This window comes from Dama dama, chromosome 26 (assembly GCF_033118175.1).
Source record: "Dama dama isolate Ldn47 chromosome 26, ASM3311817v1, whole genome shotgun sequence".
NCBI lineage: Eukaryota > Metazoa > Chordata > Mammalia > Artiodactyla > Cervidae > Dama > Dama dama.
The window spans coordinates 29,766,580-29,792,266 of record NC_083706.1 but is presented as its reverse complement, the minus strand read 5'-3'; the positions used below and the strand labels follow the sequence as shown (position 1 = coordinate 29,792,266).

Sequence of the window (25,687 nt, the reverse complement as noted above, 5' to 3'; positions counted from 1 at the left end):
CTTCATACCCTGTGAGCCCTCTCCCACATTCTACCATAGGTGGTCTGAGGGATGCAGCAGAAGTGATGGCGTCACTCCGGAGATGAGTATGAAAAAGACCGAGGCTTCCACGTTGAATTTTCTTTCTCTTGTATCAGTGTCTCAGGGAAAGCCAGATGCCATGTTTCAGGGACACTCAGCCAGTGGAGGGTTCTACACGGTCAATATCCGAAGCCAGCTAACAATCACCTGGGTGACTTTGGAGGCATTATTTACACGGGGAGTTTGTGAGCACGCTGGTGTTCCTGGGGCACAAATCTGTGACAGTGTTGAGGGAAGCAACGCTGCAGATAGAGGCGAGGGCTAGCCCCAGAGGGCCCTGGCTGCCTGGTTAGTGAGCTTGAACTTTGTCCTGTAGGCAACCCTATAAGCAGAGAAAGGTTCTACACTGAAATTGATGTAATCACATTGCATTTTAGATCAGCCTTCGGCAACTGTGTTGAGAAGGATGACTCTGAGGGCCCAGAACTCGAAACAGACACATCATTTAGGAAACTGCAGCAATTGTCCAGAGAAAAAGCTAATGAGGGCTTGAACTAGGGCAGTGGTGTTTGGATTGAGGAGAAGAGACAGAGCGGAGAAGTATTTAGCGGGTAAAAGGTATAGGACTTAGTGACTTATTTGATGTGTCTTGGAGTGGAGAGGTGGGACTAAGGAAAGGAGCAAGGATGGCATTAGTTTAGCGTGAGCTCCTGGGTGGACTGAACTGACAACAAATGAAAAACGCACGTGCAGGAGCCCATGTAGTGAACAAGATGAATTTGGTTAAATTGGGAGACCGAGGTGGGAAGGCAGGAGATTCAGGAGTAGTCAGTATGGAAGTCAAGAACATATAAGTAGATTATCTCTTTCAAAAAAGAGGCCTATTAAATAAGAAATTAATGAATTCATTTCTGGAAGAGCCAAATTATAGCTAAGATACAGAGAGAGTGCTCACTGCCAAAAGCAGAAGGGACAAGCTGACCCTCAGCCTGGGTCTTCCCAGATGAGAGATGCTTTAGGAGGGCCACCCCAGGACCACGGTGTTTCTTAGCTCTTTAGACTTGGAAACACAATCTTGTCGGTTTAGACTTGGAAGCAATTCTCTTAGCAATGATGAGGATCTAGTTACCAGAGAGTCCCACAACTTTCTATTTCTCAGTGGGCTAATTTCTGTTATTCCTAAGAAAAAGGCCATGTGGCAGGACCAGATCCAGTCACAGCTGATTTCAAATTCCAGCTCCATACTTCCTGGCAATTATGGCTCCTAAGCGCCTTCGTTTCCGTGTCTGGAAAATGGGAGGGCTTCCTTGCAGGGATGTCATAAAAATTAAAGGGAATAAGATACAGAAAGCATCTCGTGTGATGCCCAGGTCACAGACGATGCCCAGTGACCCGAGCTCCCCTTTCCTGCAGTCACTCCTCAGGGCTGTGCTATCGCTGCAGGTACAGGAGGAACTGAGGAGGCAGACGGGGATGAAACTTGAGAACTCAGCCGCCAGGAGACAAATTCTGATTTTCCCAACCTAGAGGGACGGACTGGCTGTCCTCACAGAGTCCAGAGGCAGTTTGGCTTGTGAATTACTAAGAAGTCAAAAATCTTGTGCATTCTCTTTCAGGATAGAATCCGGCTCCTTTCCCTCTAGCTTGACAATCCTAGCTCAAGGCACTCACTGAATAAATGTTCCTCCACCCTCCTTCAGATTAACAGACCCCAAGCACCTAAGGTAAGTGTTATGAAGTAGTGTTCTAAACAGCTCTAACATCCCCAAAACAGAGGGGGAAAAAAAAACCGAGAGGGATATTAGTTTTTAAATGACCAGTGTCTGTTTCAAATGATACATGGTAAATTATTTTAATAAAATCTCTTGCATTCTAAAAGGAAAATAAGTCATTTCCTTTCATTGTAAACATGATCTGGGTTAGGTATTTTAGAAGGTCTATTATAAATTCTGCCCATACAGAGGATACCAACTGTCAACCTGCTTTTATTGAGCTACATACACTTGGTGCAACAGGTTGTCTTTCTTACAGAGGGAAGCAACAGAAAAGCAGCTTATGAACTGACCTCATCATCGTGCCAGCTCTAAGCATGTGCTTGAGCGACTTGCACCTTACAAGACAGTCTTGTGAAGCAGTGTCCTCTCTATGGGGGCCTCTCAAAAACAGTTAGCACTGACGGGTCTAAGAACCAAAAACAGTGAATACTTTCCATGAGACGATTCATTCATTCGACAGATATTCACTGAACACTTTCTGGGTGCCGGGCACAGTGCCAGGGCCAAGCCAGAATGAGGTCCTTGCCCTCAGGCCCTGGCCACTGCATCCTGTATTTGACCAGACTTTCCATTTATGCTTCCAGTAGCAACTTTCTAAAACGTCTTCTCAGAAAACATATATTTTCAAGTCCACACTTTGCTCCACTTTATGTTTCCTTTTTTTATCTTTGTATCTTGTAAGGTGTGTTGTTTTTCTGCAGAAACCAGGAAATATGTAAATTAGACAATATACATATATTTTATTTTTGTTCTGATAACTGCAAGTGTATTTTGCTCTTTACAAATTCTCAAAAACTTGTTAAAAATTTAATGACAGTTTTTGCGATTTGTAACATTTTTAAAAATTTATTCATTTTTTAATTGAAGGACAATTGCTTTACAGAATTTTGCTGTTTTCTGTCAAACCTTAACATGAATCAGCCATGTGAAAGTGAAAGTTGCTCAGTCATGTCCAACTCTTTGCGATCCCATGGACTATACAGTCCATGAAAGCGATCCCATGGACTATACAGTCCATGAAATTCTCTAGGCCAGAATACTGGAATGGGTAGCCTTTCCCTTCTCCAGGGGATCTTCCCAACCGAGGGATGGAACCTAGCTCTCTCACACTGCAGGCGGATTCTTTACCAGCTGAGCCACTGGAGTCAGTCACAGGCGTACATATATCCCCTCCCTCTGAACAAAGTTGTCTATTCTACTACTTTTTCTTTTTTAACCTAATTTTTTATGGATCATCACACCTTAAGGTTTTTCACAACTTAAGGAGGTAGTGAAGATGGTTTATGGCATTAATTAGGATATTTCATTATTAGTAATGAATTAACTAAGTATTTCATTACTTAGTTTTAAGGTAATTTCCTGAAACCTTGGTAGGACCTAAGACTTCTTGCCCAGTGACCAGTTTTTCAAAAATTTGATTATAGAGAAATAGGAAGAGAGAAATATAGGGTCATGGGTATAATATCTAAAACTATTTGAATAAAAGTAAAATACATGTAAGCTCTTAACTCTCAGCATCCTTTTTTTAAAAATAATTTTATTCACTTATTTTTGGCTTGCTGGGTCCTTGTTGCTGTGCAGGCTTCTGTCTGAAGCTGCAGTGAGGCGGGTACTCTCTAGTTGTGTGCAGGTTTTTTAACTGTGGAGGCTTCTCTTGTTGCAGAGCACGGGCTCCAGGCATGTGGGATCAGGAGCTGTAGCTCCCGGGATCTAGAGCACAGGCTCAAAAGTTGTGGCACATGGACTTAGTTGCTCTGCGGCATGTGGGGTCTTCCTGGACCCAGGACTGAACCCGAGTCTCCAGCGCTGGCAGGCGGATTCTTTACGCCTGAGCCACCAGGAAAGCTCCTATGTTCTTATGTATGATGGACACCAGTCCTTGAGACACTCCCATTCATTCTGTGTGTCAAGCACGTAGTAGATGCTCAATAAATAATCGCTGAATAAATCTGCAGCTCTTAGAGCCCTGTTACTATAACCATAGCTGTATCTATATTATATGGTGTTATATATAGATACACTGTATTAGAAAAAGTAACCTTGGTGGGGGTGTCATAAAATCATAAATGATCAAGAGATGCCGTTTACTGTGATTTTTTTCAATAGTAGTCATTCTATTTTAAATCACAAATGACAAATTAAAAGTGAAATCTATCACTATCAATATAACCTACAGAGCTCCCATATTTTAATCCATTTTATAATAGGTTATATTTTAATAGATACTACAAGATACACCATACACCATAACTTCAATTATTCTTAAGATTTTTAAGAAATATGGCTTATGTACCAGGCTTTAAATAGTGAGCCAAGGTCTTTATCAGCTGCCTCAAAATTGATTCCAAAATGAATTTGTAAAATTTGAAATATGAATAGTATATAAAACATAAAATCTATATTATCAATAATTTCCTGCTAAGCAGTTCTTCAGTGAGTCTCCTTGGTTTCTGAATGGAGAAGTTTGTCTCAAGCCAGCATGGTAAGACAAACAGGATCATATATCTTTATTGTTTCATCCCAAGCACAGTCAGCCACCTGGAAAACAAAAAGGAAGTGAGAAGAAACAATCCACAAACATTCAAAATTGGGAGAAAAAAGCCTAAGTCACTTGGAGTGTAAGTAGATCATCCACCACAGAACAGATCTTTAAATAGGAGGAACACAGGAACGCGTTTCTGGAAAAAAGTCTATTACCCCTTTTTAAGATACACTTTGGGGCTTGTTTCCAACTGACTGAAGTTGCCTGTAAGGGTTTCCCACCAGAGCTAACATAATTCCTGAGATCAATGTTGAAAAGGTACATTCCTAAACTGTGAACCAAGACACCATACCAGCTATTATGGGGATAAAAAGAAGGTAAAGCATAGTGCCTGCCTTCAAAGAATGGCTCATTCAAAACCAAAAGTGGAAAGTGCTCTAATAGACTCTCAGGGAAGCAATTCTTTGAATCTAGCTGGTAAAGTGTCAGAAGATTTCACAAATGCCATTGCATTCACACTGGCCCTCTTCAGGGGCAGATATGGGGTAGACACAGACATTCAAGTCTAAAAAGTCATATAAAAGCATGAAGGGAAGATAGTTCAGGGTGCTCAGGAAATGTGTGTTAAAAAATTGGTCAGTGTAGCAATATCTCAGGGCATCAAATCAATCGTATTTCTGTATACCAAGAGAAAATTTTTAAAACTGAAAATAAATTTATTTAGAATAGCATCAAATAACAAAATACTTAGAAACACATTTAACAAAAGGTATGCAAAATATCTACCCTAAAACGCAGCTGAGAAAAATTAAAGATGACCCAAATAAATGGAAAAGATACCATGATCATGGGTTTGATATTTATTAAAAAGTTAATTTTCCCCCTAAATGATCTATAAAAAATTCATAATCTCAGCAAGCTTTTTAATAAAAAATGTAGAAGATGACTTTTATGTAGAAAGACAGAGGATCTAGAATAGCCACAAAAATTTTGACAAAGAACAACAGAGTTGTACTGTTTACACTACTGGAGGTGAGACTAACCATAAAACAAAAGCAATCAAGACAGTGCAATACTGTAAGAAGGATATACAAGCAGATCAAAGGAACAGAACACAGGTCTGGAACAGACCCAACACTTGGACAGCTGCTTTTTAACAAATGTTCCAAAACAATCCAATAGGGAAAGAGAAGTCTTTTCAACAAATGATCCTAGAACTGGATGGCCATATGGAAAAAATTAGAATTAAACCCCAACTTCACACCATAAAACAAAAGTTCATTTAAGATGGATGGATCACAGACTGAAATATAAAAGCTAATGGTATAAAGCTTTTAGAAGAAAACACAGGAGACATATAGTCTCAATCTGAGGGCAAGCAAATATTTCTTAAACAGGAAGTAATAACCATAAAGATTAGATAATAGACTCAATCAAATAAAACTTTTGATCATCCAAAGACACTCCTAAGAAACTGAATAAGCGAGTGGGAGACAATATTCACAAAACAGACATCTGGCAAAGAACCTGTATCCAGAATATACAAATAATTACTATAACTCAGTAATAAAGACAACCCAATTAAAAAATGGACAAAAGACTTTGTTAACAGATAAGAATATATAAATGATCAGTAAGCACATAAAAACATTCAATATCATTAGGCATGGAAATGCAAATAAAAAACCACAATGAGATACTATTACATACGCACAAGAATGGCTAAAATTAAAGATGTGCTGTGCTGTGCTTAGTCATTCAGTCGTGTCTGATTCTTTGTGACCCCATGCATGGACTGTAGCCCGCCAGGCTCCTCTGTCCATTCGGATTCTCCAGGCAAGAATACTGGAGTGGGTTGCCATGCCCTCCTCCAGGGGATTTTTCCAACCCAGGGATCGAACCCAGGTCTCCCACACTGCAGATGGATTCTTTACCATCTGAGCCACCATGGAAGCCCAACAATACTGGAGTGGGTAGCTTATCCCTTCTCCAGGGGATCTTCCCGACCCAGGAATCAAACTGGTGTATCCTGCACTGCAGGCAGATTCTTTACCAGCTGAGCTGCCAGGGAAGCCCCCAAAGTAAAGATAGACAACATCGAATGTTAGAAGGGATGCAGAGGAGCTGTAACTCTCATTGTTATGTGTATTAAGCTGCTTCTGTCGTGTCCGACTCTTTGCAACCCTACGGACTGTAGCCCACCAGGCTCCTCTGTCCATGGGATTCTCCAGGCAAGAATACTGGAGTAGATTGCCATGCCCTCCTCCAGGGGATCTTCCCAACCCAGGGATGGAACCTGTGTCTCTTATGTCTCCTGCATTGCCACATTGGTTGTTCTTTACCACTAGCGCCACCTGGGAAGCCTGTGCTGGTATAACCACTGTGGAAAACTGGCTGTTTCTTATAAAGTTAAACACTCACCGAGTGATTTCACTCCTAGAGGGGCTTCCAACAGAACTGAAAACATGTTTACAAAACAGTGTATATAAGCATGTCCTTAGCAACCTCATTCACAATAGCACACAACTGGAAATGACCATAAGACATACAAAAGAACGGCTGACAAACTGCAGTAAATTCAAATAGAATGCTGCTAAGCAACACAACGGAGGGAACTACTGATGGAGGGGGGAGCAACATGGATGAATCTCACAGACAGTAAGTGGGTGAAAGAAGACAGAAACAAGAGTGCACACAGGAGATGCCATCATGTAAGTTCTAAAACAGGCAAAACTAATCTCAGGCAAAATAAAAAATTAAGGAAATGATTGTTTTGTCTTTTCAACTGGAGGGAGGGATGGGGCTAGGGAGAGTCTGGAAAGGAGAACAAGGAAATTTGAAAGGAAGACGCAATTGTTTTGGATTGCAATGAGATGTAGATTATACAAGTGTATCTGTTCGTCAAAAACCTATATATAAGATTTGTACATTTCAGTGTATGAAAATGACACCTAGAAACAGTAAGAATAATAATGATGGTAATAAAAATTGAATGAGGACACGAGTAGAAGAATAAACAAAACAAGAATGTTGGTAACTGTCAAATCTGGATAATGGAATTGTATTATCCTATTGTTTACTTTCTATACATTTGAAATTTTCCAGAGTAAGTAAGAGAAGGAAATGAAAAAATGTAGACAGTAACATCAAGGATGAAGCAGCAAGAGAGGGATTTGACCAAAGTTATTTGCACTGTATTTCCCGTCCTTTAATGGGTTGCAAAGGCTGAAAGTTACACAAGGGAACTCCAAGTCTTGGTCAATCAAATTACCTGGCTGTCACTATAGAATACAGGAACTACAGAGATTAATCAGAACAGAGAGTAAAGTGAAAGTTGCTCAGTCACATCTGACTGTTTGCAATACCAACGCACTATACAGTCCACAGAATTCTCCAGGCCAGAATGCTGGAGTGGATAGCCTTTCCCTTCTCCAGGGGATCTTCCCAACCCAGGGATGAACACAGGTCTCTTGCATTGCAGGCGGATTCTTTACCAGCTGAGTCACAAAGGAAGCCCAATCAGAACAGATTAACTCCTTATCATTCACTAACAATACCTCAGCTCAGAATCCAAGCTAGAGAAGGCATGAGAGACCTTTTAGTCAAACTTTTTAAATGTAAGCATTAAAAACCAGACTCTTCAAGATTTGGTTGCTACCTACTTCTGTTTCTCCGTGCACCAGGCTCACACACTCAAATCCTGGCATCTTGTCCATGCCTCTGTGCACACGTCCTCTTACTGATCCCCTCCCCTGAATAACCTTTCTCCTTCCCTTCCTCTCTGGCCCTTATCTTGCTTTGCCTGGAGATGACACCTCTTTGCAGAAGAATCCATTTAAGCATCACCTCCTCTGTGAAGTCATTCACTGTACCTATAATGTATCAGCTGTGCTCATTTATTAACAAGTGTTTCCAGCTCTTTGAGGGCATGGACCATGTTGCGCTATAACTTAACAATGATTCAAAAAAAGATTAGCTCAAAGAATGAGTTTTATAGATTAAGATTGCAGAGCTTAACTTTTTCTCATATTCACACTACAGCAGCCGAGGTGGAACCAGAACCTAACACTGCTGAGTCTGTCCACTGAATATCATGGCCTCACAAAAGGCTGATCAACACTCATTATCCGCCTAATCCTGAAACTGTAAATTTTTACACCCCAAAACACAAAGATTATTATACAAATTTATTTGTCTCATTTATGTATATAGTTTTTCAAGTGCTGGGCCTTTCTGTATGTTGTGTCAACTATTACAGAAAAGAGAATCAGAGAAATGAGACTTAAGCTTCTAATATAACTATCTGTAACTTATGTTTCTGAATCCTTATTCAGCACTCTTCAATCCAGCTTCTTACCTACTGAGAACTTCTATTTATATACATATATATACATATATATGTATATATATATAACTAACAAATGTCAAGGCCACTGAATCAGCACATGTTCATAACTCTACACTAAATTAATTGATAATATGAGAAAGACCTAAAATTTCAAGGATACAGAATCATGGCTAGATTATGGGCTTCCCAGGTGGCGTGAGTGGTAAAGAATCCACTTCTTAGTGCAGGAGATGCAAGAGACATGTGTTTGAGCCCTGGGTCGAGAAGATCCTCTGGAGAAGGAAATGGCAACATATTCCAGTATTCTTGCCTAGAAAACCCCATGGACAGAGGGGCCTGGTAGACAAAAGTCTACGGGGTTGCAAAGAGTTGGACATGACTGAGCATGCACACACAGCCAGTATTCCCGCCTGGAAAATCCCATGGACAGAGGGGCCTGGGGGGCTACAGTCCAAGGGGTTGCAAAGAGTTGGACATGACTGAGCACACATGAATAGACTGATTCAAATTAATGTAAACACTCTTTACACATTAACTAATTAATTAACTATTTAATTAAACCCCATCCAGTGCTGGGCTTCTCCAGTAGCTCAGTGGTAAAGAATCCTCCTCCTTGCTAACACAGGAGACACAAGTTCAATCCCTGGGTCTGGAGGATCCCCTGCAGAGGGAAATGGCAACCCATTCCAGTATTCTTCCCTGGAAAATCCATGGGACAAAGAAATCTGGCGGGCTACAGTCCATGGGGTTACAAAAGAGTCAGATACAACTGAGCGACTAAATAAACAACATTGAATGCTGTGAGTTTTAAAAAGCTAACAAGTAAAAAAAAAAATAATAATAAGGTAAGAAAGAAAAGCACTTTACTAAACTAACAATAAGGCTCCAGATTCTTTAAGACAGGCAATGTAGAGACGAGACTTCCTGATAAAGAAAAGTGACCATGAGGTCACTGGGGGTCCGCAGTGGGGCGGTCATTAATTACCATCACAACCACAATGGCCTTGAAGGGACTGCTTCCCACTTAGTTCTACAAATTAGGGTAAACAGGGCCTTTTCTTAACGTCCCATGCTACCTATCTGAAGCCAGTCTAAAAGACTTTGCTAAAAACTAGGGTTAACAGAAAGACCAAAAAATAAGTAAGTAAATCAGATGACATGGGTAATAAATACTCTTGTTTTACTGGATGAGATCCACCCATTGCAGTAGCTTGTCAAATACAGCAAGCAATCTTTCCCAGCCCCCATCCCGCTTCTCCATGGCAAAGCCATCTTTCCCTCCCATCTCTAGGAATTCACTCCTGGACAGGAAGACTCCTTCAAGGCCAGACTCACGACAGAGAATGAGAAGACAATAACAGGATATCTCCTTTCTCATCTACCGAAGATCCTCTTTCTCCGTTTCAGGCTCCTATATGAGGACTCATTTCTTTGCTCATTACCTTGCTGTCAGGAAAAACTGTGAAAGATTGTAATGAGCAGATAGACTGGTAGGTGTTCTTTCAGTGGAATGTTGGCATTGTTCTAGAGCCTCACAGGATCACTGGAATCTATAAGGGTCTTATGCCTTCCACTGGCTCTGACTGGATTATTTTACAACTCTAAAGTTATAGAAACTGATAGTAATCAAATGATTCTCAGCCATTAAAATTGCAAATGAAGGCTGTCCTATAGAGACACAATCCATGCCTTGTCCTGTCTCCTGAGAGATGATTCTAATCATTAAGTGTTACTGTCCATGGATACTGACTAGTTCTGCACCTATTATAAATTCATTTTCACATTCATCAGCTGCCTATATGTGTTTGTTCTTTGGTTCCTTTGAGCTAGCTGTAAAATCCTTCACAAGTTACAAAAGGTCTTTGACACATGTTCATATTATACTTGCATGAGAGCCATGACTGCCATATTGAAAATTACCCTTGAATATGGCCACAGAAAAGCCATTTCATTAAAAGAACAAACATGAAATGCGAATAAGGGGCTGACAATCATCTAGAAAAAGGAGGCTAAGAATAATTGCTAAAATAGGGTATGAAATTGAGCTCTATCTACATATTCTGGCAGCAAAAGTGAAAAAGGCAAACAATAATATAAGATACACAAATATAATGAATTTACAAGTTCATCAGGGGAGATAAAGTTTTTTTCTAGAACTTGACTATTAGAGAAATACATAATAGACCCCTGTTACAAAAAGCAATATAATGCCTAAAGAGTAGATTTAAAAGAGATAAAAAATCATTCTTCATATCGCTGTTTTAAAAATAAACATCTCAACCCTCAAATAAGACAAAAGCACACTGTTAAACTTCAGTTTCCTAGAGGCATTTCTACTATGCAGTGGTCTCAAGCTTTGGTGTACATTAGAATAGCTTCCCAGGTAAAGAATCTGCCTGCCTGTGCAAGAGATGCAAGAGACGTGGCTTCAATCCCTGGGTCAGGAAGATCCCCTGGAGAAGAAAACAGCAACTCACTCCAGTATTCTTCCTGCAAAATTCCATAGACAGAGAAGCCTGGCAGGCTACAGTCCGTGGGGTCGCAAAGAGTCAGACACGACTGAACCGAACTGAAAATCTGTGGATGGGGAAACCATGGTACAGAAGGTTTACTCTATATCAATTACCTGGGCTTTCGTCCTGTGCACTAACCTGGAGTTCTGAGAAAGTACTTTATGTGCAAGAATTTTTGGTTATCAACTAAAAGGAAATTTAGCATTATTGAAAAAAATCTTTTTAAGGAAGATTTCTCTTCCAATCTTGCAGGAAAAGAAGAGGTTAATTTGCCACTAATACAATGGAAGACACTTTGGGCCATAGTTTTACACTTTTATTTAGAATCTAAGTTTCAAATCTGGTAGGTTGATATGTGATGGGAAGACAGTGAGTTGTGAAGAGGACCAAGAAAGAAGAAACACTGAACTATCTTTAAAGAAAATCACTAGTCTTACACCTGAAGCATTCTTAACCAAAAGTTTATGTAGCTTCTTGACCTGATTCTCCATAAGCAAGAATCCAGAATTTCTACTTGAACACATTAGAAAATTCTATTACTCATTTAAACTCTGGTGAATAACAGTATTTTTATGTTACTTATTTTAGATTTGTACCCTGGTGAGTTCCAAATGGGTTAGAACAGTTTATAGATAAACCCACAGGGCCAAATAAAATAAAGACAGATTTTTAAAAAATCTGTTCTGAAGGGGACAAATGTAGCAAAACCTTCCAGGTTTCAGAGCAAATCATATTACGACACCTGCATAATAAACTGGGCTCTTTGCTTTACAATAACTATGGAGAAAATGAAACTGTTCTGGGCAATATAGCTTCTGTTTTCTAACAACGTTCGCATGTGGATGGAAACACTTCTGTACCAATACACCTAAACACAATTTTTTCAGTCGTTGATTATGTGTCTTAGCAGAATCTGGGAATTATACCCACTATCTTATAATAATAACTATACATCGGCAACAAAAAAAGAATAAATGAGGAACTAAAAAGTTCTAGCTTAAAGGCAACTAAATTGCATTATAAGTCCTCTGATAAAACCCTTAATCTTTTAAGAGAGGCTTTTCTGACTCCTGACTACCATCTAGGGAGTCTAGGGTTTCTGAAGGCTGGCTGCCAAGGCCTACCTTGTTTGACCCTCTCCTCCGAAGGCGTGCATGTGGACATCATAGCATAGGAGCCAGCAGGCTCTGCATCTTCTGCCCGAGGATACTGAAGTGGAAAACTTATTTCTTACCCTGCAAGCTCCCATTGTTGTACATCTCATCCCTATGTCCTCTAAACTTCCTTTAACTGAGATCAAAACGCCAACCTTTTCAATAAAACTCAGAATGAAAATTATCAACATTACAGGAAAAATGGTTTGTTAGACTATATTTGTTTAATGCAAAATTGGAAGAAAAGATTAATCTTTTTCATTATTATTTTTAAAAGCTCCTATCTTCTGGGGTAGTGAGAAATAATCAATAAGGTGAGAGCGCATACAAACATCTATTTTTCGTTAGTTCAATTTTACTTTGAACAGTGCATTTGATATTTCTAATTTTAAGAGTAAGCACATTAATTAGAAATATGAATTTCTTGATATTATCCTAGCACATCAATTTCTTTAAAACATGTAAGGAAGAATTTTTGAAAAACAGAATAGAAACTTATTATCTACCGAAAAAGCCTATTAATTTCTGAATTCAGCTATAGCTATACATCATGACATCATACATGGAATGCTTGAAAGCAACTGTATTAAATATTTTACCATTTTCTATGTGTAAAGTACTAGGCTAAGTTCCACAGTAGACCCAAGGATATTAAAGAAACAAATTCAGTCAATAAGGAGTTAATAATAAAAATTTATCATTGATGGGTCAAGTAAGACTTGTTATAAAGCATCGTCAATAATAATGATCCTATAAATGCAAATTTTGGAAAACATTATAATAAAAATATAAGACTTTATATACATGTGTAATTTAGAAATGATTTATATTCCTAGTTTATCAATGTTCTCCATTTTATTAAAATGTTTACACATGCCATTGGTAAGGTAATTTATTTCAATTGATTTAATACAGCTGTTAATATAACAAAGACATCCTACAGACCCATTAAAAGGTTTACTTTACTGACAAGTTTTCCATTTCTTATTTATCATTATACTCTTTCCTCTCAATTTTGTGCACAATTGTTTTTGCCCTTGGGAAATTTATTTAATCTATTATAATTATCTGTATGATACATACAGATAGCTATAAATCTTTAGCAAAAATGGACAAGAGAAGTAAGCAGATGGATGTAAAGAAAATGAAAGAAATCACAAAGAGTCAAATCTAAATTTTAAAAAGTAGCACAGACAGTATGTTGCAGTGTATTAAACTACAGACTAAACAAAACATGTCTTATTTACTCAACCAGCTTCCTAAAGGAAGGGACTGCAGAGAAGAATGTGGTTTATTATGTTAATCAGTATGGGGTTTAAGTAAAGGTAAGAAAAGTTTTGACTAGTATATTAAAAAAAGGGTCTTTTCATTCATCCACTCGTTCATTCATTCAACATTTATTCAGTACCTACATATCAGGGAGTTTATGTAACTTCTGGCAAGGGGCTGGCACTCAAATATTTACTGAAGCAAAAAAACGGAAAGGAGAGAAGGGGGAGAAGACCTTGGCCAGGACTTGGAAAGGCAGAAATACTATGCACAAGCAGAAGTGGAGGGCAGAGAGGGAAACAGTGGCAAACACATGGAGATGACAAATAATAAAATATGATTGGTATAAAATAGGGAGATTACATAGGATAGTGAGAAGTTAAATCAGAGAGCAATACAGATTACATTGAATCTTGAAAGTAAGATTAACAGTTCAGACTATTCTGGAGGTAATAGGCTGCCTCTTGAAATGTTTCTGGGAGGACATGATGAAGAGGACAATATAACTAAGTTGATTTGTAAATTAAAACTAGTATGTAACTAGTATGGCAGACAGTTAATGGTCAGAGTCCTTAAAGAGCAGTCACAGGAATGGCTGACCATGTGTTTCAGATGAGAAAGATCTGCTGCTGCTGCTAAGTCACTTCAGTCATGTCCGACTCTTAGCGACCTCATGGACTGCAGCCTACCAGGCTCCTCTGTCCATGGGATTTTCCAGGCAAGAGGACTGGAGTGGGGTGCCATTGCCTTCTCCTGAGAAAGACCTATTAGGAGGCAAATGTAGTATCTTTTATAAGATGAGAAAGATAGCCGGAAGAAAAAAAAGAGAGTATTCTGCTGCAAGAACATGATGTGTCTGTTCATTTATTCCAGTCATTTTTTAAGGTCCCTTAGTAAAGGTACATAATTTTCTTTATCTAGAGTCCCGCACATTTTAAAACTTTTATTCTTCTATGTATCATACATACCAAATACACAGTTGTTGCCATGTAAAAATAATTTTCCTATTTTACTCTTTAACTGATGATTATGTATATCCACATGGCATTCGTTTTTTATATATTTTATTGCTCTTTTTATTGAACTCTTATTATTTTTAATGGGTTTAAAATTGAGGCTCTTAGATTATAACACTTGACAATTATATGAAGTACAAAGATAAAATTTTCAACCTTTTAAAAATTTTCTATTTTGTTTTCTCCTATTACTAACTGGTAACAATTTTAGAACCATGTTGATTAACAGTAATAATGGTGGCAAAACTCATCTTGTCTTCAATGGGGCCACTGATATATTTAAGGTCAAGGATTAAGAAAAATCAGATTTGCATGATGCAGAGCTCTGCCAATAAGCAGCCCTGAGAAATTGATGGAAAGAGCTTAGAGACCGGTTAGGAGATGACATCCATGGCAGAGATACTAATAAATGCTTATCTAAGGCAGCAGAGCTAGAAGAGTATGGCCCACATTTCAGAAATACTGCTAAGAAAAAATCCATAAGCTTGATGCCCAGTGAATTTTAGGGGTGCAAAGAGAAACAAGAAAACTAGGATGGTTTGCCAGGTCTTGAGTCTGGCTCCAAGATGCAACATTAGGAATATTGAAAGAAAAGTAATGAAACATCTGTTGAGATCACACAGCAAAAGCAATTGGATAAATAGGTCAAGCATCACTGACATATAATTAAAGGCCAACTTAAAGAGGAAGGTGTGTAAAAGTAAGAGGACTAACACTTGTATACTGGAGAACATCTGGTTTTGGAAGGATGGTAATGAAGAAACTGGCATAGGAGATGGAGATATTTAGCAAAGAAGTAAGGAACAATTGGTTAGCATGGTTTACATGAAAGCAACAGGAGGGGAAGATTTTTCTTTTATAAAAATTATATAGCTAAAAAAAGAAAAGTCCGAGAAAAGGCTAACTTGGTTTTCAGAAGCTTTTACTGGTGACCTTTTGGGACTTAACTTCAATTGAATGATGAAAGGGAGACAGGTACAGGGGCTAAAAAGAGAGTGTTGACTTTGAGAAAGTAAAAGCAACAGTTAAGCTACTAATTCTTGATGTCTAATAATAGAAGAGAAACTAAATTTACTGGTAGGGAGGTAAGACAGTGGGGTCAAGTGAGTTTTGAAAATAGAGAAAAGAACTGACTGGAAATCTAAACAAAAACGAAATCCCACAGTGGATTATTGAGGAAGCAAAGATATGAATGAGAAAGCCAGTGAGAAAATTAGGAACCTAATGGAAAGGGGGAAAACAGAGCTGAACATAAATATTGTGAGGTTAAAGAACTGAAAGGAGACATTCATTCTTGTCTATTTATACAATAAGGTAGGAGGTAAAGACAAATGTTCAGAGTGTTAATGATGTCGCAGAAGGCTGAGGGAAGATATTGTGGAGAATGGACTGGAAAATCAAAAAGTCTTCAGAGGCAAGTTGAGTAGGACCAAGAGCCTAAATGAAGTTTTTGTCAAAAAGTAATTTGCTGTGTGTTGTCAGCAATTTTGCCTGTTTTTTAAGAAGCAATGCACCATAGTCGAGAGAAAGAAAAATGAGTAAGAGTGAATGACTGATTCAGGAAGGGAACCCAGAAACAGCAGAGGCCAAGGTGGGAACAATTTCAGAACCTCTCATTGCAAGGACTGTTCATGGAGTGCAGGGGGCAACAGAAACAGGATTATATCAAGATCCCGCAGAGCTGGGCCAGGGGAAGGTTTTGTGGCTGGGGGAAAACAAGCACTTGTTATACAATTTTAAGCTAAATGTTACACAATTATGAAAGCCTTAAAGAGGCAACAACAGAGCCTAGTGCCTGAGAACACTGGGTGCTTCTGGAACCTGCTCTTTGGAACTCTAGAGCCAGTCTAAGACAGAAGCGCAAATACCACCTCAGGCTAAAGCTGACAGGACGTGTATATCCCATCTACCAATAATGCTAGCTGTCTTCTCAAACCTGATTTTCCAATCTCATACTGAGAATTTTAAAATATTTTATCTACTGTCAACCTTTAAACTTGGGATCTCAATCAAAACATGAGCTGAATGTTTTAATGATAGCCCAGTATTTCTGTTGTTTCTTTATTATTTTATTTTAACTGAGATAGAACTGACAAGTTAACATCAGTTTCAGGTATACAGCATAATGATTATATATATATATATATATATATATGTATCTTATATACACACACAGAGAGAACCAAATCTAAGCATCTTTCGCTGACACCAAGTGAAAATACACAAAATTTCTTCTGCTTTATTTTAGGGAAAAATCTTGCTTCCCTGGTGGTTCAGAAAGAATCTGCCTGCAATCCCATGGACAGAGACTGGTGGGCTACAGTCCCTGAGGCCACAAAGAGCGGGACACATCTGAGCAACTAACACTTTCACTTTCACACTTTATAGTACCTACACGTTCCTATCATGGATAGACAAGGAAATTCATTCATTAAAGATTATGATTACCAAGTACTGATATTTTGGAGTCCCAGAAGATAAATGCACACATGTGATACAATCACGACAATGAAAAACATGTACACAAAATGACCAGAAGAGTATTTCCCTTTGGGAAGGAGAGAGGGGGTGAGATTTGGAAGGAAGCGTGACTAGGCTTTTTGGGATGCTAGCAGTGTGTTCCATACTTAACCTAAATGGTTGTTACACAAGTGTAGTTACTTGGTAACTTACTGAATTACACACTTAAAATACGTGTGTTTTCCAATGTATATATTATACTTCAAATAAAAATTCCTAGAAAAAGGCTGAAAAGAAGCAAGTTAATAAGGTATAATACAGATTCTTTCTAGAGTGGCAAAACCATGGATAATCTTTATACTTCTAAATATAACTTCTCAATTTCATAAAGGAAAAAAGATATATTTATTAAACACACAGATGAGGTATCTTGGAATGAACTAGTAATGTTTGCTTTTTAGAAGAGAAATAACTATCTTCCAAATGCATAATGATACAGAAACCTATACCCAGCTTATAAATACTAAACTAAATATCAATGAGCAGAACTGATACTGAAGAGACAAAGTCAGGGATTCTAAAAATACATTAATACAGAAAATTTCAATTATACCAATGGACATATATTACAGGTCTAGAATCATAAGCCTAAAGACAGAAAAAAAGGTTTCCAATTTAGAAATAATAAGGGTAAGAGAGAAAAGAGAAAATGCCAGGACTATATAAATCAAGATCAGAGGGAAAAAATTCAAAGAAAAATGTTCTGAAGTGAAAGATGATTTCAGTCTGGTTAACAAGAGGGCACAGAGTATTTCTTAGCAATTATCCTTCAAGAATGACCCCAGACACTTATTTGTCAAGTTTTAAACTTTTAAAGACAAGACCTTACACTCAGTCAAAAAGAAAGGAGGTTATAACACAAGAATCTCTTTGGATCTCATTTTTCAGATCTCTAAGAAGGGAGAAGCTAAAAAGAAAATTATAAATACAAGAAAAATCTCTTTTAAGACAGGGAATATATTAAAGCATGGAAGTCCAAAAGTATGTCAGCAAAGTCTCATAGCTATTAGAATCAACACAAGAGATGACAAGTTTTTGAAAGAAGATTGAAAGGTATTCTCTAAGAGGTGAGAGAAAACTACTTTCTAATAGAATAAACTATGAACAAAGAGTGAGATTAAATTAACATGCAATCAGTAATCTCGAATACATATATATGAGAATAAAGGATAAATACATGTTAAAAATAACTTAAACTACCAACAAAAGGTTAATGTGGTAGATTTAAAATGGTTACAAATTCTTTGCACCTACTTCCAACAAGAGGTGGAGTCCCTCTGTCACTCTGAATCTGACCTGGCCCTTTAACTTATTTTGCAACAGAAGGAACGTTGTGTGACTCTGAGGTCTAGTCCTGAAGACACCTCGCTATCACCCTCCTGGAAATCTACAACTGCCAGGTAAAGAAGCCTGGACTCATCTGGAGACACGTGGCTCAGAAGAAAACCAGTGCTATACTCTATGTATTTGTGTGAAGCCACCTTAGATCACACAGCCCTGGTTAAGTCACTAGATGACTGGAGACACATGAGTGACCCCAGGTGAGATCAATAAAGGAACTACTTGGCTGAGTTTGGTGCAAATTGTTAAATCACAGAATTAATTGTAAGCAAAGAAAATTGTTGTTTAAACCACTAGGTTATAAGGGACTTTGTTACAAAAGAGAACTTTTTTTAATCTTTTTTTGTTTTTTTTTTATTGTTTTGTTAGCAAAAGATAACTGAGATAAGATAAGTGAGAGGAAGACAGGGAGGTGAACTAAGAACTTGATGCTTATTCCCCATGGAAAGGAGTTTAATGTTACTTGGTAAAGCTATACATTAATAATATAAATAAAACAAATGCTTGCATTAAAATGTGATGATTTTAGATATGCTCTTTCAAAAAAAAAATGTTGCTTTTAAAAAAAACTTAAGTTTGAAAGAAAAGTTTAAAGTCCAAGACAGAATATAAATAAAATAAAGGGAAAAAGATAAATTTACAGGGAGAAGAAAAGTATAAACTAATCATTGAAAATGTTAAATCATATGAAACATTTAGAAATGTATTCTGAATCTTTCCATCTTTATATTTCTAGTCATACCCGTTGGTTGTTCTCCCACAATAGCCAGAACGATCTTTTAAAACACAAATCATGGGACAGCCACGTGCAGTAAGAATGAAACTGGACCACTATCTTACACCATAAATAAAAATGAAAATGGATTAAAGATTTGAATGTAAGACCTGAAACTATAAAACTCCTAGAAGAAAATATAGGCAGTAGTACTCCTTGACACTGGTCCTAGTAGTAATTTTTTGGCTCTAACTCCAAAAGCAAAGGCAATAAAAGGGAAAAAAAATCAAGTGGGACTACATTAGACTAAAGATTTTGCCCAGTGAAGGAAAGTATCAAAAAAGAAGAAAAGATAACCTATTGAGTGGGAGACTATGTTTGCAAGCCATATATCTGATAAGAGGTTACTATCCAAAATATGTAAAGAACTCGTATAACTTAGCACCAAAAACAAATGATCTGATTAAAAAATGGGCAGAGGAAGTGAATAGATATTTTTCCAAAGAAGCCATACAGATGGCCAACAGGTATAATACATGAAATCGTGCTCAAGGTCACTATTTAGCAGGGCAATGCAGATCAAAACCACAATAAGGCATCCCTTCACACCTGTGAGAACGGCTCTTAACAAAAAGACAAGAAATAGTATGTGGTAGCGAGGATGTAGAGAAGAGTGAGCCTTTATATACTGTCAGTGGGAATGCAAATTGGTACAGCCACGATGGGGGGAAAAATGAAGATTCCTCAAAAAATTAAAAATAGAACTACTATATGATGCAGGAATTAACACTTCTCGGTATTTATCTGAAGAAAGTGAAAACACCAATTTGACATTTGGCACTCTCCAAGACCTGGATGAGGAGTTGCCATGCATCATAGATGCACATGTATTGCCTCAGGCCACAGGCTGGGGATTGTAGAGATGGGTCAATGGAAATATATGAGAAGGAAAATATCTAATTGAGGGTCCCTTTTGGGGTACTGTCATGCTTCAATAGGCACATTACAACATTTTTGTAAACTGGAATAGCAAACATGTATAATTATTTTATTAAAAATAGGTTCTATGATAAATGTTTTTCTCAGAAAAGGAACTAATATATTTAAGGCACATTGTATTTACATTAAGGATCATACCATTTCACTCATCATTATTTCAATTTCTTCTCTTCTTAGATGCTACTAAGTCATTTTCAAACAATTATTCTAATGCTAATGAGAATATTTTAATGTATAATGGGAATATTTTAAACTTAGAATTATGTCTTGAATTTCTAAAATAAAAAGAAACCCATGTATTCATTTAAATTTAAGAACACAGTAATGAGAAACAGAATTTGCTTTGTGTTTAACTTCTAAAAGTTATCATAAATGATTAACTTCTTAGTCATCCAGTAGAATTTCCACATATTATTTTGTTTCAGTAATATGATAGCATTTTCACATAGCCTGCATTATTAAAGTATCTTATCACTCAACGTAGTCAAGTGTTTCTGATCTGAGTTTACACTTTCCAAAACTGAAACTACTTTATTAAAAAATCTGAAGAATATTTAAAATTCAAAAAAGTCCTCAAGAGAACAAAAAGGGGAAAAGATGAAGTTTGGTAACTAAAACAGTAGCCATTCTCCTCTACTTTGCTCCCCATGTGGAGCCTCTCTTCTGACATGGCCTGAGGAGATGAGGGTGACCGTCCTGAGAAGGAAATGACAGGCCCATAATCTCGACTGCTTGGCAAACAGCTCCCCATGTGGAGGAACTCTCTTCTGACATGGCCTGAGGAGATGAGGGTGACCGTCCTGAGAGGGAAATGACAGGCCCATAATCTCGACTGCTTAGCGGACAGCTGAATCCAGGGCCACACACTCTTGACTTCCATCAACCTCTGGGGTCGATCCTTCCTCACTCCATTCTTCTCCTGTTACCCTTTCCATTGGAAGAGGTCTACAAGCTAGGCACAATAATTTGGGGGAAGTTTCCTTTTCCTCTCAGCAAAGTTAACCCTTCGAGAGGAAAAAAGTATGTCAAGTTTCTGGATACCTCTTCTTCCCTAGTATTTCAAATGCTCAAGTTTACACAGCGAAAAAGGTCAGGTTTCTTAAGTAAATGTACTTTACCTTGCCCTAAAGGCAAGAATTTTGTTCATAAAAGCAATGCATGCCACACGCAGAGTTATTTGTAAACTGTACGGGTAGGAAAAAATATGAGGAGATTGATCCATTACCTGAGTAGGACTCTGAAGACTTAAATCTAAACCACAAGTAAATTCTGTATGATGTTCCACTGTTTCAAGAAGAGGGTCAGGCTTTGAAAAGTTCCAGAATCTGTGAATATAAAGAAAAATAAATAATTTAAATATTAAAACTACAAAAAACCTTTTAAGAAAAAACAGATACTAAACATAGCAAAGATTTTATCAAAACAGGCTCAACCAATTCATAAATGCAGAGCCCCACTATTAATCTATGTAAAAATCTAATAAAGAAAAAAAATGTGTTTTCTACTGTATATAAAAAGACAAAAACCAAATGGAATTATTAATCAATGCACTCCCATAGAAGTTTATTATATTCCCATTAGTATACTTTATAGGACAGAAGTTATAGTTCATTTTTTTTTTAATATTGTCCAAGGACATTTGAGATGAGAGACACTAGGCTTTTTTAGCAATTCTAAAAGCATTCATGGCTATAAAATAAGGATATTGGATTACATGAACTCTTAACATTTTGTTTTTAAATACTACTTCATTTCTCAACAAGTGACATGAACAGATTGTAGGTTTAACTTACATTTCAACAGCAATTCAAAGTCTTTAAAAAGAATCTGTTCTCTTATGAAAATCTCTGTAATTCTGAAATTATCTTTTTTCTGAGGCAGGGCCTTTCTTATAGATTCCACATCAATGTAATTTCTAGAGGCAAGAAAAACTGAAATATGTTTTCCTCAGCCAAAATTAAATATTCTATTTATCATCTACAGACTGGGAGTGGTAATATTTATCATAATATATCTCTGATTTCTACTATACAGAGAAGAATTTTGTCCTGTTCTCAACGCACAAAATAGTACTTTATGTCTGAAGCTTTATTTGCTCCTCATCTTTATTATTTGACTCTACACACACCAAAAAATGGCATATTCAGAATCACAGAGTCATACCAATTCAGCTTGCCTAATCATCTACAACATGGGACATGCTGAAGGTTTAGCAGATCTCTTTGAAAGAGAGTAAATACACAGAACTAACAGTCAGTTTGTTTAACCCGGTGGTTATTATTTCCCTAATAAATACAGAGTTGGTCTTATTAAGTTTGAAAAGGACTGTTGCTATGGATAATCCACTGTGGGATACCACAGAGACAATGAATAAACAGCCCATTTATCAGATCACTGAAATCTACACAATATTTAAGGAGAGTGATTTTACTTTTGAAAAATTTCTTGTCTAAACAAATGAGGGTACAGGCTGCGGTCTTTCTCAGAAATTATAAAAGTGGTCTCTGCTGTTTTTGCATATTTGTTCATTTGGATCTAGAGACAGAATTGTACTGAAATCTAATTTTCTAGATCTTGATAATGTTTATAAGCAAAAGTAAATATATAATTGTATCATTTCATTCCTGAAACATGGTTATCCACTGATTTGCATTATTTGAGGCAATAATCAAATGATTTTGTACATACCCACTTTGTTCCAAAAAACGTTAACAATGGTTTTGAAAATATGCACTTAATACGGCAAAAAATATATAAGTTAAAGGAAAAGCAAGGGTAGGAAAGTCAATTCAAACCTGTATTGAGAGTGGTAAACAAAAATATATATTCATGAAGTTGTATATACTTGACAGGGAGGACCTTGAGATGCTAAGCCTTGCAGCAGTCAAAGCAGAATAGGAGACTTGACCAGGCCCTGAATTCATAGTGTCTACATCCAAATTGCTCTTGGAAATTTCAGAAGGAAATTCATCCATGGGAATTCACATTACCTAATCCTATACTTAGGTAATGAACAGCATCCTCAACATTCCTTAAGGAAACACAGAGATGTTGCTTCATGGGTTCTTCCTCGTGAGTCAGCATTATACCAAACGGTGGTTTAGCAGAATCCTTCTATGCGAAGGTCATTTAATCCAGGTACCAGCTCTCTTAACTTCATTTGAGATTTAGATTTTTTTTCAGTACAATGAATTAAATACAAACCATAAAAAATGGTTTCTTTTAGAAATTTTTTAAAATATAATAGGAAAAGGAGTACGTCAAGGCTGTATATTGTCACCCTGCTTATTTAACTTATATGCAGAGTACATCATGAGAAACGCTGGGCTGGATGAAGCACAAGCTGGAATCAAGATTGCCGGGAGAAATATCAATAACCTCAGATATGCAGATGACACCACCCTTATGGCAGAAAGTAAAGAAGAACTAAAGAGCCTCTTGATGAAAGTGAAAGAGGAGAGTTAAAAAATTGCCTTAAAGCTCAACATTCAGAAAACTAAGATCATGGCATCCGGTCCTATCACTTCATGGCAAATAGATGGGGAAAACAGTGGAAACAGTGTCAGACTTTATTTTTTGGGGCTCCAAAATCACTGCAGATGGTGACTGCAGCCATGAAATTAAAAGACACTTACTCCTTGGAAGGAAAGCTATGACCAACCTAGACAGCATATTAAAAAGCAGAGACATTACTTGGCCAATAAAGGTTCGTCTAGTCAAGGCTATGGTTTTTCCAGTAGTCCTGTATGGATGTGAGAGTTGGACTGTGAAGAAAGCTGAGGGCTGAAGAATTGATGCTTTTGAACTGTGATGTTGGAGAAGACTCCTGAGAGTCCCTTGGACTGCAAGGAGATCCAACCAGTCCATCCTAAAGGAGATCAGTCCTGGGTGTTCATTGGAAGGACTGATGCTGAAGCTGAAACTCCAATACTTTGGCCGCCTGATGCAAAGAGCTGACTCATTTGAAAAGACCCTGATGCTGGGGAAGATTGAAGGCAGGAGGAGAAGGGGAGGACAGAGGATGAGATGGTTGGATGGCATCACCGACTCGATGGAGATGAGTTTGAGTAGACTCCAAGAGTTGGTGATGGACAGGGAGGCCTGGTGTGCTGAGGTTCATGGGGTCACAAAGAGTCGGACATGACTGAGTGGCTGAACTGAACTGAACATGGATTTGTTTATACCCTCCTGACAAGGTTCTGGAAAACAGTTTTTATTGTTCTTTTGTTATTTTAGGCCAGTTAAAGGATAAGGCAGCACTGAAGACAAGACCTTAAGGCCTTAAGAAAATTTGGCTACTAATAAGGGCATGTGTGTGAAACCATCCAACTTTAGCTTGAACAAGTGTGACACAGAAAGTCACACATGCAGGAGGGCTGAAATTCTACTCAAAAAGTTTGAATTTGCTCTAATACACAGTTTAATGGGCGGTCATGGCCCCACCCATTTCCACACCACAGATGCACCCCATCCTAATTTTAACATACGAGAAACCATCAAGTATTACTGTGCATTTTGCAAAACCCTCATGAAACAAAATGCATGCTAACACTCTAAGGTTACTATTTGGTGAAAGGAGGGCTAGTCTAGTGAATGTCCTAATAGCATTACTGACTGTTACTCTAATGTAATTATGAAATTATGTAACATACAAAGTGTTACAGTGCAAAAACAATGAGACATTCATTCCTAGCAGAATGGCTGACTAGGTGCCTAGACCAATACTCCTACTGGAAAAAACCCCAAATCCTACATAATATAGAAAAACAAACACACACCAGAAAAACTTCACAAAAGCATCAGCAAGGAACACTCAGGTAAAAACCATGTGAACACTGAAACCCAGAAATGGATGCGGAACAATGACGCCAGTTTCTGCATTCAGAGGATCTGCTAAATAGAGAGAACCCAAGCTTCAGATTTAATTAATAATAATTTTAACCAAATTAAAATGTCTTAACAAAAATATCAAGTTAAACACAGTAAACTGCATAAGCTAAATCAGTTGAGAAAACCAAAAGCAGAGCCATGTGACTATGTAATTTGTTTTTTAATTGCAAATGGCTCTTTCAATAAATAACAAAAAGAAATGTATTTTTCTTCATTCCCACCTCCCAATGGCAATCACTGTTAACAGTTTGATACGTATACACTGCCAGAATTCTTCTGTTACGTTGCAACAGGAAGGGGTGAACTGTAAGGAGGAGGTGAGCTTTTCTCCAGGTTTTCTTGCAATTGCAATGGAGGGAGTGGGCAAGTTCTCTTCCTGCAGCCTTCCTCTGGACTCTAGGGCTCCAGAAGTTCTAAATATCTCAGGACTTTCATATGCCTATCATGCCAGTAAAATTGGCTCCTTTTAATTGGGAGAAGTCAGGCCACATATATCATTGAGTGGTCAAATAAGACATATTATTTTTAAGTGAAATGTTTGTTTTGGTCTAGCACATATACTACTTGGTGCCTTTTTGTCTTTTTGCTGATGAAATCACTGACTCATGGGAAGTAAATATATTAGAAAGGCCTCCAATGATTAA

General features: G+C 37.6%; 1 protein-coding gene across 1 annotated transcript in view; it reads right to left on the bottom strand.

The window, feature by feature from the left end:
* Positions 1-2,507: 2,507 nt before the first annotated feature.
* PEX7 (peroxisomal biogenesis factor 7) overlaps positions 2,508-25,687 on the bottom strand; it is a 75,276-nt gene continuing 52,096 nt past the window's right edge. Inside the window, exons 9-10 of the mRNA XM_061129981.1 lie at positions 21,379-21,478; positions 2,508-4,334 (exon numbers count right to left, since the gene is read on the bottom strand). Of these exons, the coding sequence (XP_060985964.1) occupies positions 4,266-4,334; positions 21,379-21,478 (169 nt within the window). The 3' untranslated portion in view covers positions 2,508-4,265. The remainder of the gene's footprint in view (positions 4,335-21,378; positions 21,479-25,687) is intronic.